At 35.1% G+C, this 21,593-nt stretch overlaps 1 protein-coding gene across 7 annotated transcripts in view; it reads left to right on the top strand.

Annotated features, from left to right (window-relative positions):
- LOC148029987 (agamous-like MADS-box protein AGL1) overlaps window positions 1–21,593 on the top strand; it is a 139,535-nt gene that overhangs the window by 19,493 nt on the left and 98,449 nt on the right. For all 7 annotated transcript variants that reach the window (XM_087687172.1, XM_087687170.1, XM_087687173.1 and 4 more), the window contains exon 2: window positions 19,555–19,633. In XM_087687172.1, coding sequence (XP_087543298.1) covers window positions 19,555–19,633 — 79 coding nt within the window. The remainder of the gene's footprint in view (window positions 1–19,554; window positions 19,634–21,593) is intronic.

Below are 21,593 nucleotides of genomic sequence, written 5' to 3' on the forward strand. Positions count from 1 at the left end.
GTGCTACATATCTAGGGCCATATTCAAGTGTTGTAATGGCTTTTCTTTGCTCACCATTAATAATCATTGAACTTTGAATGAATTCTGGACTTGGCTAAGTGTATGGAATTTGTGTAAGACTAAGATACTAGATTTTTCTTTTATTTGTAATTTCTAAATCTTCTCTTTGTTATCTCTGAGTTTACTTGTCTAGTAAGGATTGATTATGTGTGTCTCTGTAGCTATAATTTTGGTGAAGGGAGTTTTGAACTCTTTCCTATATTTTGGAGTGTATTGAATATATATTTTTATTTTTTGATGAGATAATTATTGTTATTATTACCTTTGCTCTAGATTCATCAACCTTTCCTAAATCTATAAGACAAGATCTTGGCCATGTGCAAATAAGTTGATCATGTTATTAATATGCTAGAATTACTTACTAGTACTAGATAGTTCTAACTTTTGAGTCAAATCTTCAAACACTTTAGAAAAAGATTTCTTTGTAATGACTGAGACTTGAGCCTTGTAGGAGTTCTTGTTATAGTTGAGCTCACATGATTTTCTTTTGTTGTCGGTACATTTTAATGTAGTTAAGGAGCTTAAATTTCAATGAACCTAGTATCTAAAAGCTTAAAAATATACAATCTCATAAAACATTTTAAAAACTTAGATAAGTTAAAGATTGAGAAATAATAAAGAAAATATATATAGTAGAGTAGAACCTCCCTCGTAATCAAAGCTATGGCTTATTAACTGCTATTATTTATGTATTTACATATTCTTAATATGCATCCATACCTCATGTTTCATGCAAAGGTGATTTAAATATAGATTGGAACATGAGATTATAGTATATGCAAATGAGATATCTTGAACATTATTGTAGCACCTTCAAATATGTATGTATACTCAATCTTGAGGTTTGGACAGTACTATTGCATTTGAAGCATGCCAAAACTCCTAGAATGACTCTTATAGCTCAGAATATTGATCCTCCTGGTAGAGTGAGATATAACACTAAAAGGGATTAAGAACCATAGATGGTGATATTGATATATTTTATATACAAAAAAAATACTTACAGATGCATCTATGATTGTAATTAAACTTGTACCAAAAGACAAGTGCCTAAGGTCCCATGTAATGTACAAACAATAAGCACAAATTTTAACTTAATTTTAAATGCCTTACAATAGCAATTTTCCCAACAATATGCAGGATTATATAAATGTGCTTCCTATATAATTTTCAAATGTTGTTATATGCAAAGATTGATATTCTTTGTGCAAACCCCAAAAAGAACCAGGGAGTTGCCAGCCACAATTGTGAAACTAGCAACTGCTTGGTTTTTTGGCCCTTTCTTGCACGCTCATTGGGCATTTTCTATATGAATAAAACTCATATGGATTATAATATTTCACATAATAATACAATGTGACACAATAGTTAAAGGATAATATAAGAAAAAAATGATAACATCGAAATAGTTCGGATGCTTATATTTCAATATATACATGAGTTTACATAAAGCTTTAGATAATAAAATTTGGCTTGTATACAATATATAAAAACTCAAAGCTATCAAATCTTGACTTGGATTATAAAGTACAAGTTTTGTAATCTAAGATAGTCTATATCATCTATAAACCTTGGCAAAACCATTTGATTCACTTATTATTGCTTCCAAGTCTCCCTCTTCAATGTCTTCTATATACACAAAAATAAGACATCTTATATATTGATCATTAAAAAAATATAATAGAATACTAAAAGCATAAAAGCTCAAATATTTCAATAGTATAATTAGGAAGTAAATTATAGTAGAGCTAGTAGTATTTTAAACCTTTAAGTGCTATAAAATTTATGGCCAATGCTATGTCTTTTTACGAATATTGTCATCTTGTGTAGTAGTAAACTCTTTGTATAATTTCTCATATTTGAGTCTTGAATTTTCATAGGAACTATCCAATTATTAATATATACTTGTATGTTGGTATCCAAGAAAGACGGTAAGAATTTTACAATATAGCTTATTATTGATAGTGAGACTTACCACTAGCTTAAACCCATCACATGGTAGGCCTTGATAAAATAAAGCATTCTTGATCCACCATCACTATATGCAAGGATTTGAAGATAGGCTAGATTTTCTTTCGAATATGTTATTAGAGCTAACTTGAAGGAATCCACATACACCATATGTGAACCAAGACTAAGAGACAAGTATGTCCAAGTGATCAAAGATAATGGGACCTTGAGGAGGTCACTCATATATATGAAAGCATATCACGTGGGTTTAGAAGAAGAGATTTTTAAAACATATTTTTTACACATTTTTACATACAAAATGATACCATATAAATGGACTATTTACATTGAATAGAAAAGGGGTTCATTTTATTTCTAGAAACTCATAGTTAAAGCTTTTTAAATAGGCTTTGATTGCACATGATATAGAGGTGTAAACCTCTCGAGTGGGATGGAGATAAGTCAAAAGACAATGCCATAAAAATTTGAACTTTGTAAAACTCCATGGTATAATCTTTAAACATGAGTTAAATTCAATACTTGAAAACCCAAAGATTTAAAGTTACCTCATGTAACAAACAACCAAAGTAAAACATGCATACAAAAATTCCATACAATAACTAAATGAAAAGAGTCCTATGTATAATTAAAAGTTACCTCTATATAAAGAATGCCAACATGTGGATAAGTTGGAATGAAGCTTGCACATAAGACAATGACTGTGAATAAGGACTCTGTGCTATGGTCACCTTTTTGAGGATATCAACATAGGCTCAAGTAGGGTATTGCCTTGGGATTTAGAAAAGTAGCCTTGAAAAATATACTATAGTGAACCATGAGAAGTTATTTAGATAAGCACTCCAATGCCTTGAGAATAACTTCCATTCAAGCTATCCCATTCCTTACATAGTTTAAGAAACTATTGAGACTCTCATTACTATATTCAAAGGTTGGCATGTTCCTTCAATACTTAGCTTCTGCAATTGTGAGATGGACAAGTGCAAATATGCCCCCTTTAGAGTTTTCATAAAGTTGATGTTGGAAGATAAACCCTAAATCTAGCAAAATAAAAAAGAATAAAGAAGTAATTCAAAGGACTCCCCTAGGTCTTTAAAGGCAAACAAGTATGATGCTCTACTTTATGGGAAGTCATGGCCTCAAACGAACAAAAAATGATGAACTTTGTATAGAGAAATTAAGTGAAAAAGTCTGCCTACTTTGTTTTTCTCTCAAGAGCAAGGACAACCTTAGTAAGTCACTCTAAAGTATATGAATTATTAAGGCACGAATAGAGGAATTTAGCTAAACCTTTAATTGCAAACTAATCAACCTATATAAGAAAGAAAGGAGAGACAACATTGATCAGTTGCTCTAAAGCATATGGATTATTAAGACACTTTGTTTCACTCTCCCTATAGAAGAATAGGAGGGAGGAATAATGTTCATTAGTCACTCTAAACCATGTAGATTTTTAACGCACCTATGGGGCAATTTAGTTGGATCTTTGATTGCAAGCTAGTCGATTGGATTATTTAGCATTTAAGGCTCAATATAAAGAGTTAGACCGGTTAGAAGTGACTTTATAGACCCATCAAATGGACATTTCATGTATTTTAAAATCGTGATGGAAGAGGACATTTTCTTTGTATAAATTACACATAAAAGAAGATTCATATATAGGTACCACCTACAACATGATGGAAGAGGACATTTCCTTTGTATAAATTACAGCACATATAAAAGAAGATTCATGCATAGTTACCACCTACATGCCCGTTACACCTAATCATTCTAAATAACACTTGCCCCCCGGCCCGCCCTCCACCCCTTGCCCATTTTTGAAAAGCTACTCTCTTATTTTTTTAAAATATAGTTTTTCAATATACATTCATTGTGTGCTTATTTGAGCATTAAAAAGAGCGTTAACTTCACCGCTTTAGCATGAATTCAAAAAACCATAAATATCATTTATATAGTTCTTTTTTGTGGTGTTTCAATATGAGCATTATCCAAGCATCAAGAAACCCTAAATATTATTAACATAGGAGTCTTCACATGCTTATACATAGGTTATAAACTCATTTATAAATTTATTTATACTCTCACATTAGTGATCCTTTAAGTAAGTGTTTCAATATGCATTTAAGACTCATTTAAATATATAGTTACACTATCATTTAACCAAAAAATTTAAGAAGCTTAAACAACAAATAACAGAGAATAAGAATAGCAAAGAAAGTTTAAATACATTTTAATTTTTGATGGATTTCATAGCCCTATTAGATTCTTGTGCTACAAGATCCAAACTCTTTAAGGTTTTACTTTGAGATCCTTCACATTGATATGTTCTCCCTTATGTGAAGGTGTATGCCTTTTGAATTAAATCTAGGTCTTCCAGGACAATGCGGAGATTGGATGACTTGTACATACTAGTGGATGTTCTTTTTGTGCTACTTCATGAAAACCTTGAAAGCCTTTGCATGACACAAGATCGCCTAGAGGGCAAGGTAGTTGAAAGCTAGTTAGTGTCAGGGGCATTGATACACATCTTGGAATGACTTGTGATAGTGGCTATAGATAATAGAATGCTTTAGACACACTAAAGAACAATGGTAGACTAAGTGGAGACATGGTTGAAAAATGGATGGAACCATGGAGGAGTATGCATCCATGGAGAAGTTGTTAAATAGGTATGAGGGTTTGATCTTAAGCACAAGCAATCTTCTTCGTTTGCAAAAGAGGTGCAAACCTTCTATGATGTAGTGCTAAACTTATGTTTGGGAGCCCATAGAAGTCTTTGGGTTGGTTACTTGAATTCTATAGGGTTTAGTGGTGTGGCAAGATAGAAAGGCAGTCAAGATAGTCTTGATGTGAATACATCAAGGGTATCCATTTAAATGCTAGAAGGAGCCTCTCTCTAAAATAGCAATGATTTTTTGTACCATTATGAAAGAAAGATCCAAGCAAGGTACTCTTGATAATTGGGTAAGGTTTCTCTTAGTCACAAGCTCCTTAGAACTATGTGTAATATGTATACATAAAAAATATTAAAACTTGACTAGTACCTTTGATGCTTCTTGGGATTAAAAACATTGACTTGGATCAAGGACAATTGCTCTTTCATCTAGCCAATGATTCATAGAATGCCTAGGGTGAATGTGAACTCAAGTACTCCAAATAGTCAAGCTTTATGAGTTACATTCAACTATTGACTAACTTGATATATTGAAGGGTTCAATCTATGTATTATAATGAGCCAAGGGTGAAGGTGTATTGTGAACCCAACAAGATAATACTCGTCACCCCCCACAAGAATATCAAATGTGAGGCCAATTAGATATTATCCTATCAATCACGATAATGACCAATTAAGATAGTGGAATTGTGGTAATAATCACTCAATATTTTTGGTAATTACTACTTGAAGTGGTTTAGTTATGGTCTCAAGGAGGGAGGTCACTAATAAATATGTAAGCATATCATGTGGCTTTAAAAGAAGGGGTTTAAAAATATAATTTTTATATATTTTTAACATACAAAAGAGTGTCATATAAAGGGGTTATTTTGCTGATTGAATAGAAGAAGGATAGGTTTTATTTTAGAAGAAATTCAAAGATAAATGTATTTTTAAATAGGCCTTGAAAGCACATCATATAGGGTATTTACATATAGTGAACCTTCAGATGTCATGTTAATGATTGCTCAATGTAATTTAGTTTGATAATTTTCACATTGGGTGATCCAATTCAGGTCATGACCACTCCAGGTGATATAATTTTTATTTTGACCCCTCCATATGATGTTACTCGTGTTTATGACCACTCAAGAGTATCAAGCCATGGTAAAGGATAGTTAGTTGATTTGAAGGAAAAAAAAAAGCTAGAGAAAACATATATTAAGGCAAGATAGTATATAGTACACAATGTCAAGCTACTTAATTTAAAGAATCTTAAAAGTGGTTTTGGGATGAAGAAGAGTATTAATTCTAAATTGAAGATAAAAAATGAATGTCACAAGTGTTGAGATGTTAGAAATCACACTAGCTTAGCCTCTTTGTATGGAGCAATGTGGGCTTAGGTTGTTTATCCCATATATACAGTGGTGGAAAGTGTTGTCTAATCAGAGGTTTATAAAGCATTGTACTTGCTGCCTTTTTTTAATGCAATGATAGTACTCTTTTCTTTCTAGTAAGGTGTGTGTGTCATTGTCCACACATGAGATTGTGTTTATGAGTCTAAGTCTCAATCTTGGAATCTAATTCACTTGTGTGATAGTTGGTCTTGTTTATGTCTATGTCTTCATGAGTTGGTCTTGTCTATGTCTTCATGAGTTTGGTCTTCATCTTTCAACCTCCATAGCTTCTGCATTGCCATGTCCTAGATCCATGTTTTAACATGGTAACAGAGCCCAGTCGAGCATGGCTTTGACTCACCTCACTGCTCTCTCGACTTCGTTCTGTGCTCTTTTAGCTTCTCTCCACTTGTGCCCTAGCTAATGAGCTCATTTCTCACCTGAGCTTTCTTCTGTGGATATCTTCTCTAGGTCAAGGCGCTCCCTCTTGTCCTAAAAATCGACCAGATTCATGCGTGCTATAACCGACATTGGAGTTTTTCTCAGATCTGGCGTAAGTTTCTTCAGCACCCTATCGTATGATTGATGTTGCACCTGTGCTCAACAATTCTTTCCACAACCATAGAGCAATGGAAGGGTACTACCTAAGCCACTCTTGACTCAAATCTATTACAAAATGGCTCACTATATGAGCTGCTATAAGCAAAAAAATCCAGGCTCTGTCCAAACCCTGTCCAAACCCTAAATGTGGCAGCCATAGACATTTCACTTTAAGCTCTCTTTTTCACTTAAGTTACTCATTGTTCCAGTCAACTTAAGTTCCAGCCTACTAAATTTGAAGTTCCCAGCACCAAATTAAATTAAGGAGGGGAAGATTTGGATTTGAAAGATCTTAAAGGATTTATGAGATTTAGAAGACTCAAAGAAGAAAATACAACCATAGTGTCTATTGACACTCATCTAATGCTTTTATCACTTGTGTCTCTTGACATAATCAACTCTTCTACTGCTTAAATCTAAGAAATTTGATGCTGATTTGCTGCTTCAACATGGAAAAAGACTCTGCAACTATTCGGCTCAAAGGAGTCGCGTTTCACACTTGGCAAATCCACATCAAGCTCATCCTGATGAAGAAGGGTCTTTGGGCCATTACCAATGGCAAAGAGAAGAAGCCTCGGGATGTGGACCTTGCAGGTACTTAGCAAAAGAATGATGACAAGGCATAGGCTATCATTAAGCTAGAATTGGATGACAGTTACATCCATCATGTTGATAACTGTGAAACATCTAATGATACTTGGAAGAGATTAGACACATTATTTGGAGTACAATCAAAGACATCTAAGTATGGATTGCTAATAGAATTTTCCATACTAGAAATGAAATCTAGCACATTCCTTGTAACTCACTTAAACTACATGAAAAGTCTTCTAACTCAATATAAGGTAAAATAGTAACCCCAAATGGTTACCAAACCCTGTAGAATGCAGAATAGGACCTACGTGTACCTTGTAGTACCTACACCTATACTTTAGTAATGAAGGGTGTACCTGTAACAACCTGTAAATGTCTTGCAGTGTCCTGTAAAATCCCTGTTTTGCCTTGTTTTGATCTTGAAGATACTTGAGCCTTTGAAAACTCTTCAATCTTCAATTTTCTACTCGTTGTACTTGTGTGAGGGATAAAACAACATGATAGGCTCCCTATATAGACATCGATTTCACCAGGAGGTGGGCAAAGTTCCCGCTGGGTTGGTTGGTTGCACCCCTTCGGGATCTTTGATAGTGAGGGAGGGTCATCTCTCTTTTGTCCCTCTATCTCCCTCGACATCCACCTTTTTCCTTGGTGGGTATATCAACATGGCAATGGCATTCTATTCTAATCAACCAGCATGTAATGCATTGCTTAAATATTCATTCAGCCCCTTTCATGAGATGCAATTGAATGAAATCTAGAAAATTTGGATAAGGAAAGGGTCTTACCAATGCAATTCAGTGACTCACTTATTGCTTTAGTACTTACCCTTTTACACTATTTTAGCCTGGGCAAAAGAATTCAACCAAAAAAGTCAAGGTTATGCATCAAACTTGGCAAATGATACCTATGATGAGATTATGATTGAATCAATATTGAAATTCAATGGAATAGGCTAAGATTAATGGAAGTAATACTAATCTCCAATCTATTGACCAATTCAGAGAATTAATTGACCAATAATCTCTGATCAACAAGTGGAAAAGCATTAGCAAGTGGATTATTGAGAGATTTTAGAGATTAAGTAAGAGAAATACCTTGATTAAGCTTGAAGACGATGATTGATAGAAGAATTCTTCAAAATCCACAATGAACCTTGAAATATCCATTGAATCAGTCCATATAAGCTCCAATATGATCAAATCCATGAAAAATCAATGCCCTGAGGTTGCTTAAACACTTGAATACCAAATATTTAAGCCTCTTAAAGCCCCAAAATAAACCTTCAATATGAGCTCCAATATGCTCCACGAGCTGAAATCTCCACAATGTCTTCAATCTTGGAGTCTATCTGATTGGTACATGGTACTAGAGAAGCCTTAGAGGTCGGAGAAGTCCAAAATTTGAAGAAATTTGAGCTTCCAAGTCTGTGGCTATGGCTGCCCTGCTGTGTTTTAGGGTTTTGAGCAAAGAAGATGAAGATTAGAGTTCATCTTTTACTAGAAGTTGTTGATTATATGCCTAATAGAGTGCTTCAAAGCATGCAATTAATCTATAGAAGATGTATAGCACATTAGGAAGAGGATTAGAGCTGGAAAATCAATACATTTTTCAGTGCAAATTTCGGGTTGCTTGCTGCTCCAACTTTTGCATCAACCACCTGACCAAGGTACTCAACTTGAAGCACAGAAAATAAAGGATCTTTGCCCCATGGTTTGGATGTGAGAAATGATCAGTAGAGAGGAATCTTGAAGGATTTCTTGGTAGCCACCATTGAAGCTTAAGCCAAAAGCTTGGAAGAGAGAGAAGAGGAGCTCCCTTTTGAAAAGTAATTGGAGTTTAACCCCAAACTAAACCCGGTTAACTCTCATTTAACCTTGTTACCTCCAGATTGCATGAAATTTTGGTGATGACCTGCTACTTTAGCCTGCTGCCGCCATATCCAACCTTGAAGATCTCGCCATATCCAACCTTGAAGATCTCTAGATGTAGTCTCTTACTAACTATAGATGGTCTGCAACCCTCCATTAGTCACTGTCTTTACCTAGTACTTGTCTGAAATTGACTTTTTATGGAGAAAATAGGACTAAAAATAGAAGAAAAAATAGATCAAAGACCAATGCTCTGATACCACTTGTCAGAGAGTGGACTAGAGAGAGAGAGAGAGAAAGAGGAGAGAGAAGACTACAGAAGAGAGAGAAAGACTGCAGGAAGAGAGAGAGAGTGACGAGGAGAGAGAAAGACTAGAATTGGAGAGAGAAAGACATGAAAAGAGATAGAAGCCATAGAAGCTGTGAGCAAGATGGGAGAGAAGGACAGTAATTGTATTAATGTGTCAAAAGATGTGAAAAATTGCATGTCCTCTCCTTTTATACCAATGTTAGTGTGACATGGCATAACATAAATATTAATTTTACACTAAATCCTTATTCTTCCCAGCTTCTTACAGCATGGTCAAGCACGTGTGCAACAAGAAATATTTAGACTCTAGTCATCAGCATGTCTAGAAATTTAGCTTCAGGACAGTGTGCTCAGCCTCTGTGAAAACAAGGCAAACTTCTGTGAATTGTAGTGTGCTCACTGCTGAGTACTCACTCCTATTCTCTCTCTCTTTGATCTTAGTTTTTCAAGTCACAACTTACCATAGTTCAAAAGCAAGAAAAAGAGTGGTAATTTGTCACTGAATTGCAGAAATTGGAGAATGGACAGCATACTATAAGGCCACATCTTGGGGCTGAAGGGATTTGGGGTTGGTAAATGCTTTAGTGCACCCCAAGATGTACAAAATGCAATTTGTAGATTGCATCTAAGTGCTTCCATGAGTTCACGGGATTCATTAGATGATGCAAAGGTTCTTGATCTGGGAGATGCAGCATCAAGAAGTACTAATGTCAATGTGGTTGATTCTTCCTTTCAAGCTAGTGATACTCATGGAATGATGTCCGAAAAGCGCAAAGCTAAAGCTAGGGAAGGTCCCTTCTTTCACAAGGAAAGAGGCATCAATTACCCTTCATCATTTATTTTATGCAAAGGACATTCCTCATTGGAAGGTGAGGAGTCCTTACTTTCTTGACACGGTGAAGGCAATTGAAAAATTTGGTCCAAGCTTCAAGGCCCCTTCATACCATCAATTGCACACTAAAAAATTGGATGATGAGGTCAAATGTGTGCAAAGAGATTTGCTTAATCTTAGAGAGAAATGAAAAAGATATGGCTGTAGCATTGTTTGTGATGGATGACACGTCCTTGCCCCATTATTAATGCAATGGTTTCATGCATGTTTCGTTCCACATTCTTGCCATTAGTTGATACAAGTAGTGAGTATAAGTCCGATGAGTACATCTTTAAAATTCTTAAGAGTGCCACTCTTAAAGTGGGGCATCAAAATGTAGTCCAAGTGCGCATGGGCGATGCAACCAATTGTGATCATGCTGGTCACTTGGTTGAGCAAGGATGGCCAATCATGTTTTACACATGTTGAACATGCCAATGCCTTGATTTGTTGTTTATCGATATTGAAGAACTTTCTTGGGTGAAACCTATTTTGGAAAAAGCTATGAAAGTGGTGACATTTGTCACACGAAAAAAATGCAGTTCTTGCTTTGTATAGAAAGTTCAATTCAAAAGATATGCTTGAACCATCACAAACTTAGTATACATACATGTTTATCATTCTGGCAAAAATGTTGGACGAGAGAGACTTCAATGGATTGCACCACATGGTTGTTAGTGACGAATATTGTAGAAGGAAAGTGAGTAGAAGGAGCAAGGCTTTACAAATTTCATCTATTATCTTGGGTTCTTCATTTTGGACTAATGACAAGATGATTGTGAAGCTATGTACTCCAATTCTAAAGATTTTACATCTCGCTCTGATAGAAAGGATACCACAATGGGGTTGGTGTATGAGCTCAATGATCGCATGATACAAAATATTGAAAGCCTTGAGGTTTTTGATGCTTCTAAGCTTCAACAAGTTAAGGCACTTTGTGTACACTGATGGAACATAATGCACTCTCAGTTGCATGATGTTGCTTTTGAGCTTCATCCTATTTGGAGAGAAAATACTCCTAACAATGGACAGGGAGGTGAGTAAAGGTTGAATGGATGTAGTTGAATGTGTTACACACTATGATGTAAGTGCTCAAGCAAAGTTATATGAATTAGATAAGCATGTGTGTTTCAAACTATAATGTTAAGTGTATTTGCGCAACCTATTGCAAAGGATGAGAGGAGGATGCATCAAGGTGGAAAATGTTTGGAAACTTTTGGGACAGAGGCACCAAATTTGCAACACTTCACACTTAGGATATTGTCTCAAGGTACTTTTTCTTCACCATGCAAGAGAAATTGAAGTACTTTTTCTCTCATTCATATGAAGAAAAGTAACAATCTTAAGCTAATGAATATAGAGAAGCTTGTTTCTATACACACCAATTTGCATCTCATAAGCAAATTGAAAGAAAGATGATTTGAGAAGATAGATGTGACCTTAGAAATGCTAAACAAGGAAAAGGATGATGAAAAACTACTTGCTTTGCACGAAATGAGAGAGGAAGATGATGGAAATTTAGCTCCTATAATAGTAGGTGCATCGAGTGCTCGTACATCTAGTGTTCCACAAGATGAGGATGAGGACGATGTTGGAGATTGGTTGTAGGTGGGCCCCTCAAATGTGGTGCAAGTTGTTATTGACAATGCATCGAATTGTCGGCGCATGGGCCGTTTGGTTGAGGTCGAGTTCCCTACGATTGTGTGAACTCCATGTGCAAGTCATTGTTTGGACTTGCTCATGGAGGACATTGGGAAGCTCAAGTGGGTGAAGAGGGTGGTCCGCAAAGCTACATCAATTGTCACATTCTTCACAGTAAAGGTAAAGGTGCTTATGATGTATCGTGAGCAAAGCACAGTGGAGTTCAAGAAGCCTTCTTTAACTCGCTTTGCTTACATGTGGTTATTGCTAGAGCGTTTTCATGAGGTTCGGTCAGCCTTGCGACAGACAGTGGTGTCCACTCTATGGAATGAGTGGGATGAGCATGAGACAAAGGAGGCCATAGCCATGCAATAATTATACCTTAGTGAGTAGTTTTGGCAAAAAGTCCATGGTGTTGTCATTGTCGTGACTCCCTTTTATAGGGTGTTATGCATGAGTGATTGCGAGGGGTCCACCATAGGCCTTCTCGTTCACTTCTTTAGAGCGGCATTGGCAAAGACACATGCTTGTACAATGATCACAATCACAGAGACACAACGTGCACATGTTTTAGAGATAGCAGAGAGGAGCTGGGCATGGATGCATAAGCCCATCCATGGTTTTGCCGCATTGGTACGTCCGACCTACAAGTCACCGGCGGTCATGGATGATAGAGAGTTGCATTCAGACCAGCTTGCTTATTTAACTCGTGTGGTCCCTATGGATGACCACAATGGAGTGCTAGAGGAGCTAGGATGCTATGTAGATCAAAGAGGGCATGTGGCTTTTGCTTCTTCCACTTGTTGGAGGAGAGAGTCACTTGTGAAGCCTTTATTTTGGTGGCAAAACTTTGGATATCCACTAGAGACCGATCAGCCCTTAGCCATGAGGATCCTTGCTTAGGATTGCTCTTCATGTGCATTTGAGAGAAACTGGAGTGCCGATTCTCTCATTCATACAAAGATTCGTAATTGGCTTACACATGACAGTTAGAGTGGCTAGTCTATTGCCGCACTAACTTACGCATGATGAGGGCTATGATGAGCATGGGTAGTCCAAAGCAGATGAAGTTTAAACACATAACCATAACATTTAAAATTTATTGTTTTAACTTTTAAAATTTGAAGTTTAAAATTTATTCTTTACAATTTAGACTTTAGCATTTACAATGATTAATCTTACATACATCACTGCATTATGTAGGTGAATGTTGATACATTTAAGTTGATGGGCGACACTCTTCCAAGTATACATAAGGAAGTGGACGAGGAGGAGGAGATGATTTTTGTAGAGCTCTATAGGGAGCTTATAGCAATAGATACTCATGACACTCGCAGTCAGCATGCTCGTGGGGGAGGAGTTCGAGTAGGTGGTAGCAAGGGCATGGTCATTCGACGCCCTCCATCATCAAGGAGGGGTGGTTCGAGTGGCTTGCAGACATATGTAGGGCGGGGCTCCAATAGCTTACATCCTCTACCTCATGATGACATCCCCCCTTGCCCACACAACCGCCACCTAGGGAGCCATCATTTGATGATGATGGTAACCTCATCAATGAGGATGAGTATGAGTGTGTCTCATCATTGGATGCTGAGAAGTCATCTTCAAACTCTCTTGATGAGCACTCAGATGATTCTGATAATGATAATGATGATGATAGTGATTCCTCATCATAGATTCATATAAAATAGTTCTCTCTTTTTTTTGTATTAGATATACTAGACTATAGACTGTAGTTATCGCATGTGACCGCAATGGTCACCCTCATGTATTCATCTTATTTTGTAATGAAATGGCTAGTTCTACTTTAAACATGTATTCTATGATCTATCATTTAATGTTTTATGATTTTTGTTATTTAAAAATTCATCTTAAAAAATTTTTGTACTAATATCGTACAGTATCTTATAAAATCATAAGGTACCAATTAGTACCGTATTTTATCGTACCGTACCATATTGTACCTTTCGTATCTGACAACTATACTCACAACAAAGCATACAACAACTACTTGTAAAAAAATTTCTTCCATAGGATCAAAGTAAGAGCACATTTGACATGTAGGCCAAGACTTTGGTTGGTATAAAAAAGACTTTAAGAATTGAGACTTTATTCTACGTTGTTCGATAGTTGTACTACCAACCAACTTGCAGAGCATAAACTTTATCCCCACCAAGACTTTGATATGAAAAACAAAATACTTTGCACTTGACCTAGGTCGAAGACTTTGATTAGAACAACAAAGGCTTTAGGAACTGTGCCTATATCATGCACTCGATAATTATACTACCAGCCAACTTGCAAAGCATTAGTTGAACTGTACCCACCAAGAACCTTCTTCTTTTAACTACCTAGAAATCTATTAATAAAATTGACTATTGGAAGAGGCAAAATGGCCCCCAACCACCACATAACTATGTTCAAAATATCTCTCATCAAAACCTCCTAATCAATCGCAAAGTTTATCCCTTGACTCTTAAATTGTTACTCAGAGAAAGTCAGCAAAAAAGAAAAAAACAGAAAGTTATCACTAGTGGAACGAGATAGCGAGTTCAGAGAGGGAAAGGTTCCATCATAGGCTATTAAGGTCTTAATTTTTTTCATTTTACCCTCTTTGTAACTGTTGTTCACATGCCCATCAAGGCTAACCACTATTGGAAGCAATATGGATAGGGTTATAAAGGAGGATTTCCAAGGATTTCAAGTGTATTGCCATTGTATTTATACTCTTTGGTGGTTCACATTATACCAAGAGCTATCATGGTGACAACTTCAATCATATGTATTCTCTGTCAAGACTTAGCATTGTCCTCCTCTATTGCTTTCCTTCACAACTTGTTAAGTACTTTGAGGCTTTTAGTGTATAAGTCTACCCCAAAGGGTCCAAGTTCTCAAACCTCTCAAGAGAATGGTATCTCCAAACTTGGACTACCAAACAAGAGAGAAGGAGAATCCAAATAGCAAAGATTGGGATTCTAAATGAGTAACCAATATCAAAGAAGAGGTTTCTAAACGAGTAACCAATACCTACTTCTTAGCCAAATATCACTTTTCATTAAGGACTAATTAATAACTTGAATACACCTAGAGTGGACAATTAGTTCCTTGGTGAGAAAGATCGCAATGGTCGACGAGCTTGGGGGAGGTCAAGCGTGCTCCTCAAAATCTGCGTGTCATTATAGCATGACTTAGAATAGATGAATAATCAAACAGTTCCTTACAATACATTGAGTAGTCCTCTGCAATACAAATTTGTGCATAGGGTTTATGTAAGTATCTTATTCTATACCATTGGTTTCGTTCAACTATCAAGTTTTCATGAACTTGAGCTATGACTTAGTCCATCTCCATTGGAAGGAAACTCCCTAATTTCAACTAAGATTGACTAGGGTCCCATCTCAACACTTACCTTAGGGTTTAGGAGCTTTCCTTTGTGGTGGTCTTGGGAGACATCTTTTGTAGTTTGTAGACTAGACTTTTCTCCAACAAACCTTTCTTAGAGTTTGCTAGAGAATGATATCTTAATTAACCTAATCTCTAAGGAAAGAATTTGATAGTATAGCCTCCTACGTTATCTTCAAGTTAGATTTGCTTTTCTTCTTGATATTCCTTAAGGACATGATAACTGTGTGACATTATAAGAGAATATTATTATACCAATTTCTTTCATACAAGAAACTAAAATATTATTCTGAACATATTTTATTCATAATTCTAAAGCAATGAGAACTATACAAGAGAATTCATAAATTGTTTCTTCATTCATGCAAATCAAAATTAATAGATCAAACCATATTCTTATTTATGGACTAGGCTCCATCATAGGAGGGGGATACTCCTTGCCAAAATTCCCTCCTAGGAAACTTGTTTATCGAAGGTATCCATTAGAGTTTTTGCATTAAGAGTGGCAACTAGGTTTCATTTGGTGTGAGTAAAACTTCCTTTACTTTTGCAATCTCTCATCTGGTTCTAGTGCTTGTTCTCTTGGGTGCACATACACTCTTTGACACATGCTCCTTGCTTTTCCTCTTGGGAGCACATATACTTTTGCAATCTCTTGTTTGGTTTTATTTGCTATGGAAATCATCAATTCTCTTGGAAGCCATCATAAGCACATACACTCTTTGACATATGCTCCTTTCTTAGTGTTTTAGTCGATCCTTGGAGTGCTTATTAACTCACAATATCTTTGATGTGAACTTGATAAGTCTAAGAAGAGTATTTGGAGCGATTCAATGTAGGATAAGATAGGTTCACATTTAGATTATGAGTTTACATCATAGAAGTTTTCTTTGATCTTTGGATACAACTGGAGAGACAAAGAAAATGTGAAAATGGGGAGCGATAAAAAGGATTGGGTTAGGGATTTGATGATCTCCATTTGAAGATAAGTAAGCTTAGTGGGTGGATCTATATGTGTAGAATAAAGAGTTTGGTGTGATTGTATGATGGAGATTGGGAAAAAGAAAGAATCTATTGCAATCATGGAGAGGGTAATTTATTATGGAGGCCAAGATGGAGTTTCAATTGAATTTCTCTTTTTCAATCTCTCATCTCCATACCCTCTTCTCTTCTCACCTTCTGTGTGTGTGTGTGTGTTCCGCCCTCCCCTTCTTCCTTTCTTTCAATATAGCTCGGTACATCCTCATATCAGCTATGGATCATCAAGTGTTAGAAGTATAGCATGGGAACCTTGTGTAAGCAGGGATGCATGAGGAAAGGTGAGGTGCGATAATTTAGTTAAGAAGGTTAAAATTTTAGAGAGAGAACTAAAGGGATTATGTGTTCAAGGACAAACATAGTGATAAGCAATGGTGTAGGGAGTCAAAGTTTCAAGGAGGGGCTTGGTATTTGTGTTAGCAATTTTTTGGGGATGTTGGGTTTTTGGATTTCTAAGAGGAAAGAGATTAAGTTTAGAAATTTGGCCAAGAGTTGGAGTATAGGATTTCTATAATGCATTTGGGATTGTAGTTTTGTGTAGAGCGGGCATGGATTTCAATGAAGTAAGGAGGGGATAGGGCTACAATAGTAGATGGTTTTGCTATTGGGACATAATAACTTAAGGGGGGTAGGGAGGTTTTCGACAAGATGTTGAATATCAATGCAATTCTTAAACACTTTCTTGAAAAGCTAAAACTACTACAATCATTCGTAGTATTATATCCCATGGGAACATTCCATATGTGTAAGTGTAGAAAGAGGCCCCTTCTTAATGCACTAAATCTTAGCTTGCTAGAATGTAATGGTTTGGATAGTGTGCTTGGGCATTCAAAAGCATTATCATTATATAATGTAAAGTGTATTTGGAAATCTCTGACAATTTTCTAGAGGAAGGTGGAATTGAGCTGGCTAAAAGGAGTGAAGAAGGTAAATTCCTTTCTTCTAAAAGTCTCAAAATGTTCACAACATTTGAACCTATGAATGACAATTGATAAATATTATTTGGCATGATAACTTATCCTAAGTGTCGGAGTAATAGATGTAAAGAGATTATTTAAATCTAAGGTGAAATAGGTTTGTTAGATGATCTATGGAGTAGTTGGAATTAATACATGAAGGATATTTTGAGGTTTTTTGTTTGCTCAATTACTAGTAGCATTAATCAATGATACAAACACTACTTTTAAGAATCTACTTTCAGTTTTGGGAATTCAAGAATATAAATTTGACTTGCTCAAGCACAAAAAAATATTACTCAAAATCAATAATTTGAGAATTTTAACATAATAATGACATGTTTTAATATTCAATATTCTATATAAATTCTTAAAATGAGGATGCATTTGAACTTAAAGTATATGATGTTTTCGGAAGAAGAATGGATTTGTAAGAAAAATGATTTATTAGGTTGACATGATTTTGGTAGCATTGTTTATAGATGGACATAAAAAGGAGGAACTACCCTAATAAATGCTAAAATATATCCAAGATAATGTATGATAAAGCTCAATTTCATGTGATGTCCAATATCTAGATGGATCAATATCTATTTACTAGATTGTACTTATCAATTCTAAAGCGTATCCAATAGAGTTTCTATTATATATGCATTGTTAGCTTTGTAAAAGTCCCATTGTTTTGGGAATGAGTTCTTTTGGTGATTCCCATTAATCTTGAGTAAAACAAGTTCATTATATATGGGAGATGCAATCACAATCAAAGTCATGTGGAATAGAAGCCTTAAACAATACCTATGCTAGGAATGACAAAGCATGTTCTCCCATTCTTATGTTGGTTTATTAAATTATTGTAGAGTCCAACATGGAAATATAGTATGTAGGGTGGAAAGTGAAGTATGTATTACAAAACAATCATTGAGATGGTATGAATTCTTATAGAAGATGACAACATTGGTCTTTTAATGTAATTTTGAATATATTTATGTTTTAGGATTGAATACATTTGTGTAGTTTGAGGTTTACAAAAACAATTGACTCTAAGATAGTTTACCAAAACCATAGGCTTTGCGATGATTTACATGAGTAAGAGTATGTGTGTATGCACATATAGATGTTTGCATGTGTGCATGTATCCACATGCATGTCTATTGGATACATATTTTTCTTCAAAGAAAGTACAAGTACATCATAACTCTCATAACTCAACATGAGTATACATATACATGTCATTGTTGATAGTTAGCATACATAGTACTATTTAAACCATTGGATGAACCTATATACTAGCATGGAAATTTAATGTAAAGAGAGAGATTGACACAAATTTACCAAAACAATAACATTAATGATGAGGTATTTGAGGATAATTTTTTAGCAATTTATAGAATCTAGATTCTTCCCAATTTTAAAATTATCCTCTTATGGGTTGTTGGGTGTAACAAATAGCTCATATCATGATCAAACTAGAGAGCATTGTTCTCTTGATTACTACTATTGAGAGCCAAATAATCTATTAGTATTTTGAGAATTTTAATATAAGAATATGCAAATCATATAAAGCATCTATCAAAATGCGAAAATAACTAAATCTCATCTACTCGTCTTATCTCTACTAGTGATGTGTCACTTGGACAAATTGCAAAAATTATATACTGTAATTTGGTATTGAAGTAATAATAAGTTGAAACTAATCATGTTTTGATAGTGAGGTAATTATAAGATGGAAAGTAATCATACGCATAGTGTAATATTGAACTAAGCATAAGTTGAAAAGTCTTTTCGAAGTATTGTTGCTAATTTAATCACTTGTTTCTTGTGTGTTTATAGCTCTTGTGAACTTGCATTGAAGACTAGATAGCTAAGACTTTACAACATCTAAAATGATAACAAAAGTTTGCAATTATGAAGTACTAAGAAATAATTGCAAAGTGAAGCCCAAATTTGACACCTAATGTTGCATAAATTTTTTTGAAGTTTAGTATATGTTGGAAATTTGAGCATTGTGACATTGTCATAACTTTTCATTGTGAATAACCTTGTGATGGTTAGTGTAAATCTAGGATAAGACAACATATAAAACATAGGTGATTGCTATAGAAATGCTTTGATGTAAGAACATGCATATATATGACAACATGCACTACATGCATTAAGAGCTCTCTAAGGACTGCTCTTTTGTATTTTCAGTGTACAAAAGATTCTTGATAGGTATCGCAAATACATTGGATTTACAAGAAATGGCGTAACAATGGCACAGCGTCTAGAGGTAATTGGTGTTGTATGCCTATTGCTCTTCCACTTAACAATTTCTCCAATCTTTAACAACTTTCTATCTTCAACCAATAGGACTATTTATACTTTTAATGGTTTTGATGGAGTGATGCAATTCACGTCTTTCTATTTATTTTACTATTTATATCGTGAGAGAATTCCATCTATTTGCTTCATGACCAAAAAGAAAATTAAGGACTATCCATTCTTTTAATGGTTTTGATGGAGTGGTGCAATTCACATCTTTCTATTTATTTTAGTATTTATATCATGAGAGAATTCCATCTATTTGCTTCATGACCAAAAACAAAATTAGTTATAATATGTATCCTTAGTGCTTGACAATAGAAATGGACTTCAGCACTAGGAGTTTCAAGGGGCTTCACCATGCAACATTGTTTGATCATGGAGGTTTGCTTGTATACACAATTGTGCCATAGAGATAGTGGGGTGAATGGTCCCCTACTATCCCACACTAGTGGGTGGACGACAAAATAGTTGTGGTACATACCTCGCTTTTCCCTTTTTCTCCATATTTGTAAAAACTTTATGTGTAGAATTTCACCGCCTCATCATGATAGAAAGCTAAATGATAAAAGAAGAAAAGCCAGGTGTATGAGCAAGAAATGTTAGCCATACTTCATGCCATTAAGAAGTGGCATCAATACATTTATGATAGCCATTTCAAAGTCAAGAGTGATCACCAAGTACTAAAGTGTTTTCTTTCACAGCTTAATCTTTCTCCTAAGCAAAAATTGTGGTTAGTTAACTTTTCTTAATATCTAAGGTGTTAGGGCCTTAATGGGCAAGGTGCACATGCTTTTCTTCATGCTAAACCCATTTTAAGACCTCTTACATTTAAGCCTTTAGTATTTGGATTTGAATGCATTAGGGGACTTAACCTAATTTGGGCCAAAATTCATGAGAATGCAAGTGTATCTTTGTGTAAGGGAAAAATTTATTTGTTAGTGGGTCTTTATGTAAGGGGAACACTATATATAATTATAATTTGACCATTAATGTATTATAAATACATTATGTGGAAAATTATACTACCAAAGGAAAATTCATTTGATTATAATTCTCACATCATCACTCAAAAAGAATAATCAACCTTGAATACCAATATTTAAGATATCCAAATAAAAATAATATGCATCAATTAAATAAGTCACAGTATTAGTAGCAACTACCAAAAAGTATGTTCTAATACAAATTTTTTCCCAACTAATTGTAATGTCAAATAGAACCAAGCTTGCTATATTTGAATGCTCACTTATTTTGGGAAACACTTATCTACATATCAATGCTAACTACAATCTTTCCATAAAATTGTATTGAAGAGAACTTATGCATGGATTGGCCCATCATCTTGTATATGTCCACATATCTCGTTGCTCACTATCTAGTCAAATCTATTGCACATAGGTGCATGCTATTGTTGCAATCACATGTGATACATGAAATTTTGACAAACTCTTACTCTTTCAAGAATCTCCTTTCTTCAAGGAAATTTATGTTATCTCTTATATAATCAGCATATACTCTAGCTATGAACCCTCTATACCTCTCTACTCACAATATCCTTGAATCAAAGAAAGCACAAATAACTAAAACATTGGACTAGACTCACTAATATTACCTTTTCCATTGTAGTTTCAACGCTAAAAGAGGCTTGTTGGTCTCATACTTTGAGTGATACCTCCTCAAATTGTCAAGCCACCAATCTATATCTAATTCATTCACCTCTAATATCATCAAGAGAGTAGAAACTAATTCTTCCGTGTCCCTCAATTTATCACTTTCTTTGTTTAATGGATGCAAGTACCTTCTCAAGCATTTAGGCGGCATGTAGAAGAGAGTTAAAAGGAAAGAATACAAATGAGAGAAATATTCATCCTATTGGTCCCTCACTCTCTCTTTCTCATACACACGCATACACACATATACATAGT

Source organism: Lygodium microphyllum, chromosome 10 (genome assembly GCF_053477565.2).
Source record: "Lygodium microphyllum isolate KBCC chromosome 10, Lygodium_microphyllum_v1.1.10, whole genome shotgun sequence".
NCBI lineage: Eukaryota > Viridiplantae > Streptophyta > Polypodiopsida > Schizaeales > Lygodiaceae > Lygodium > Lygodium microphyllum.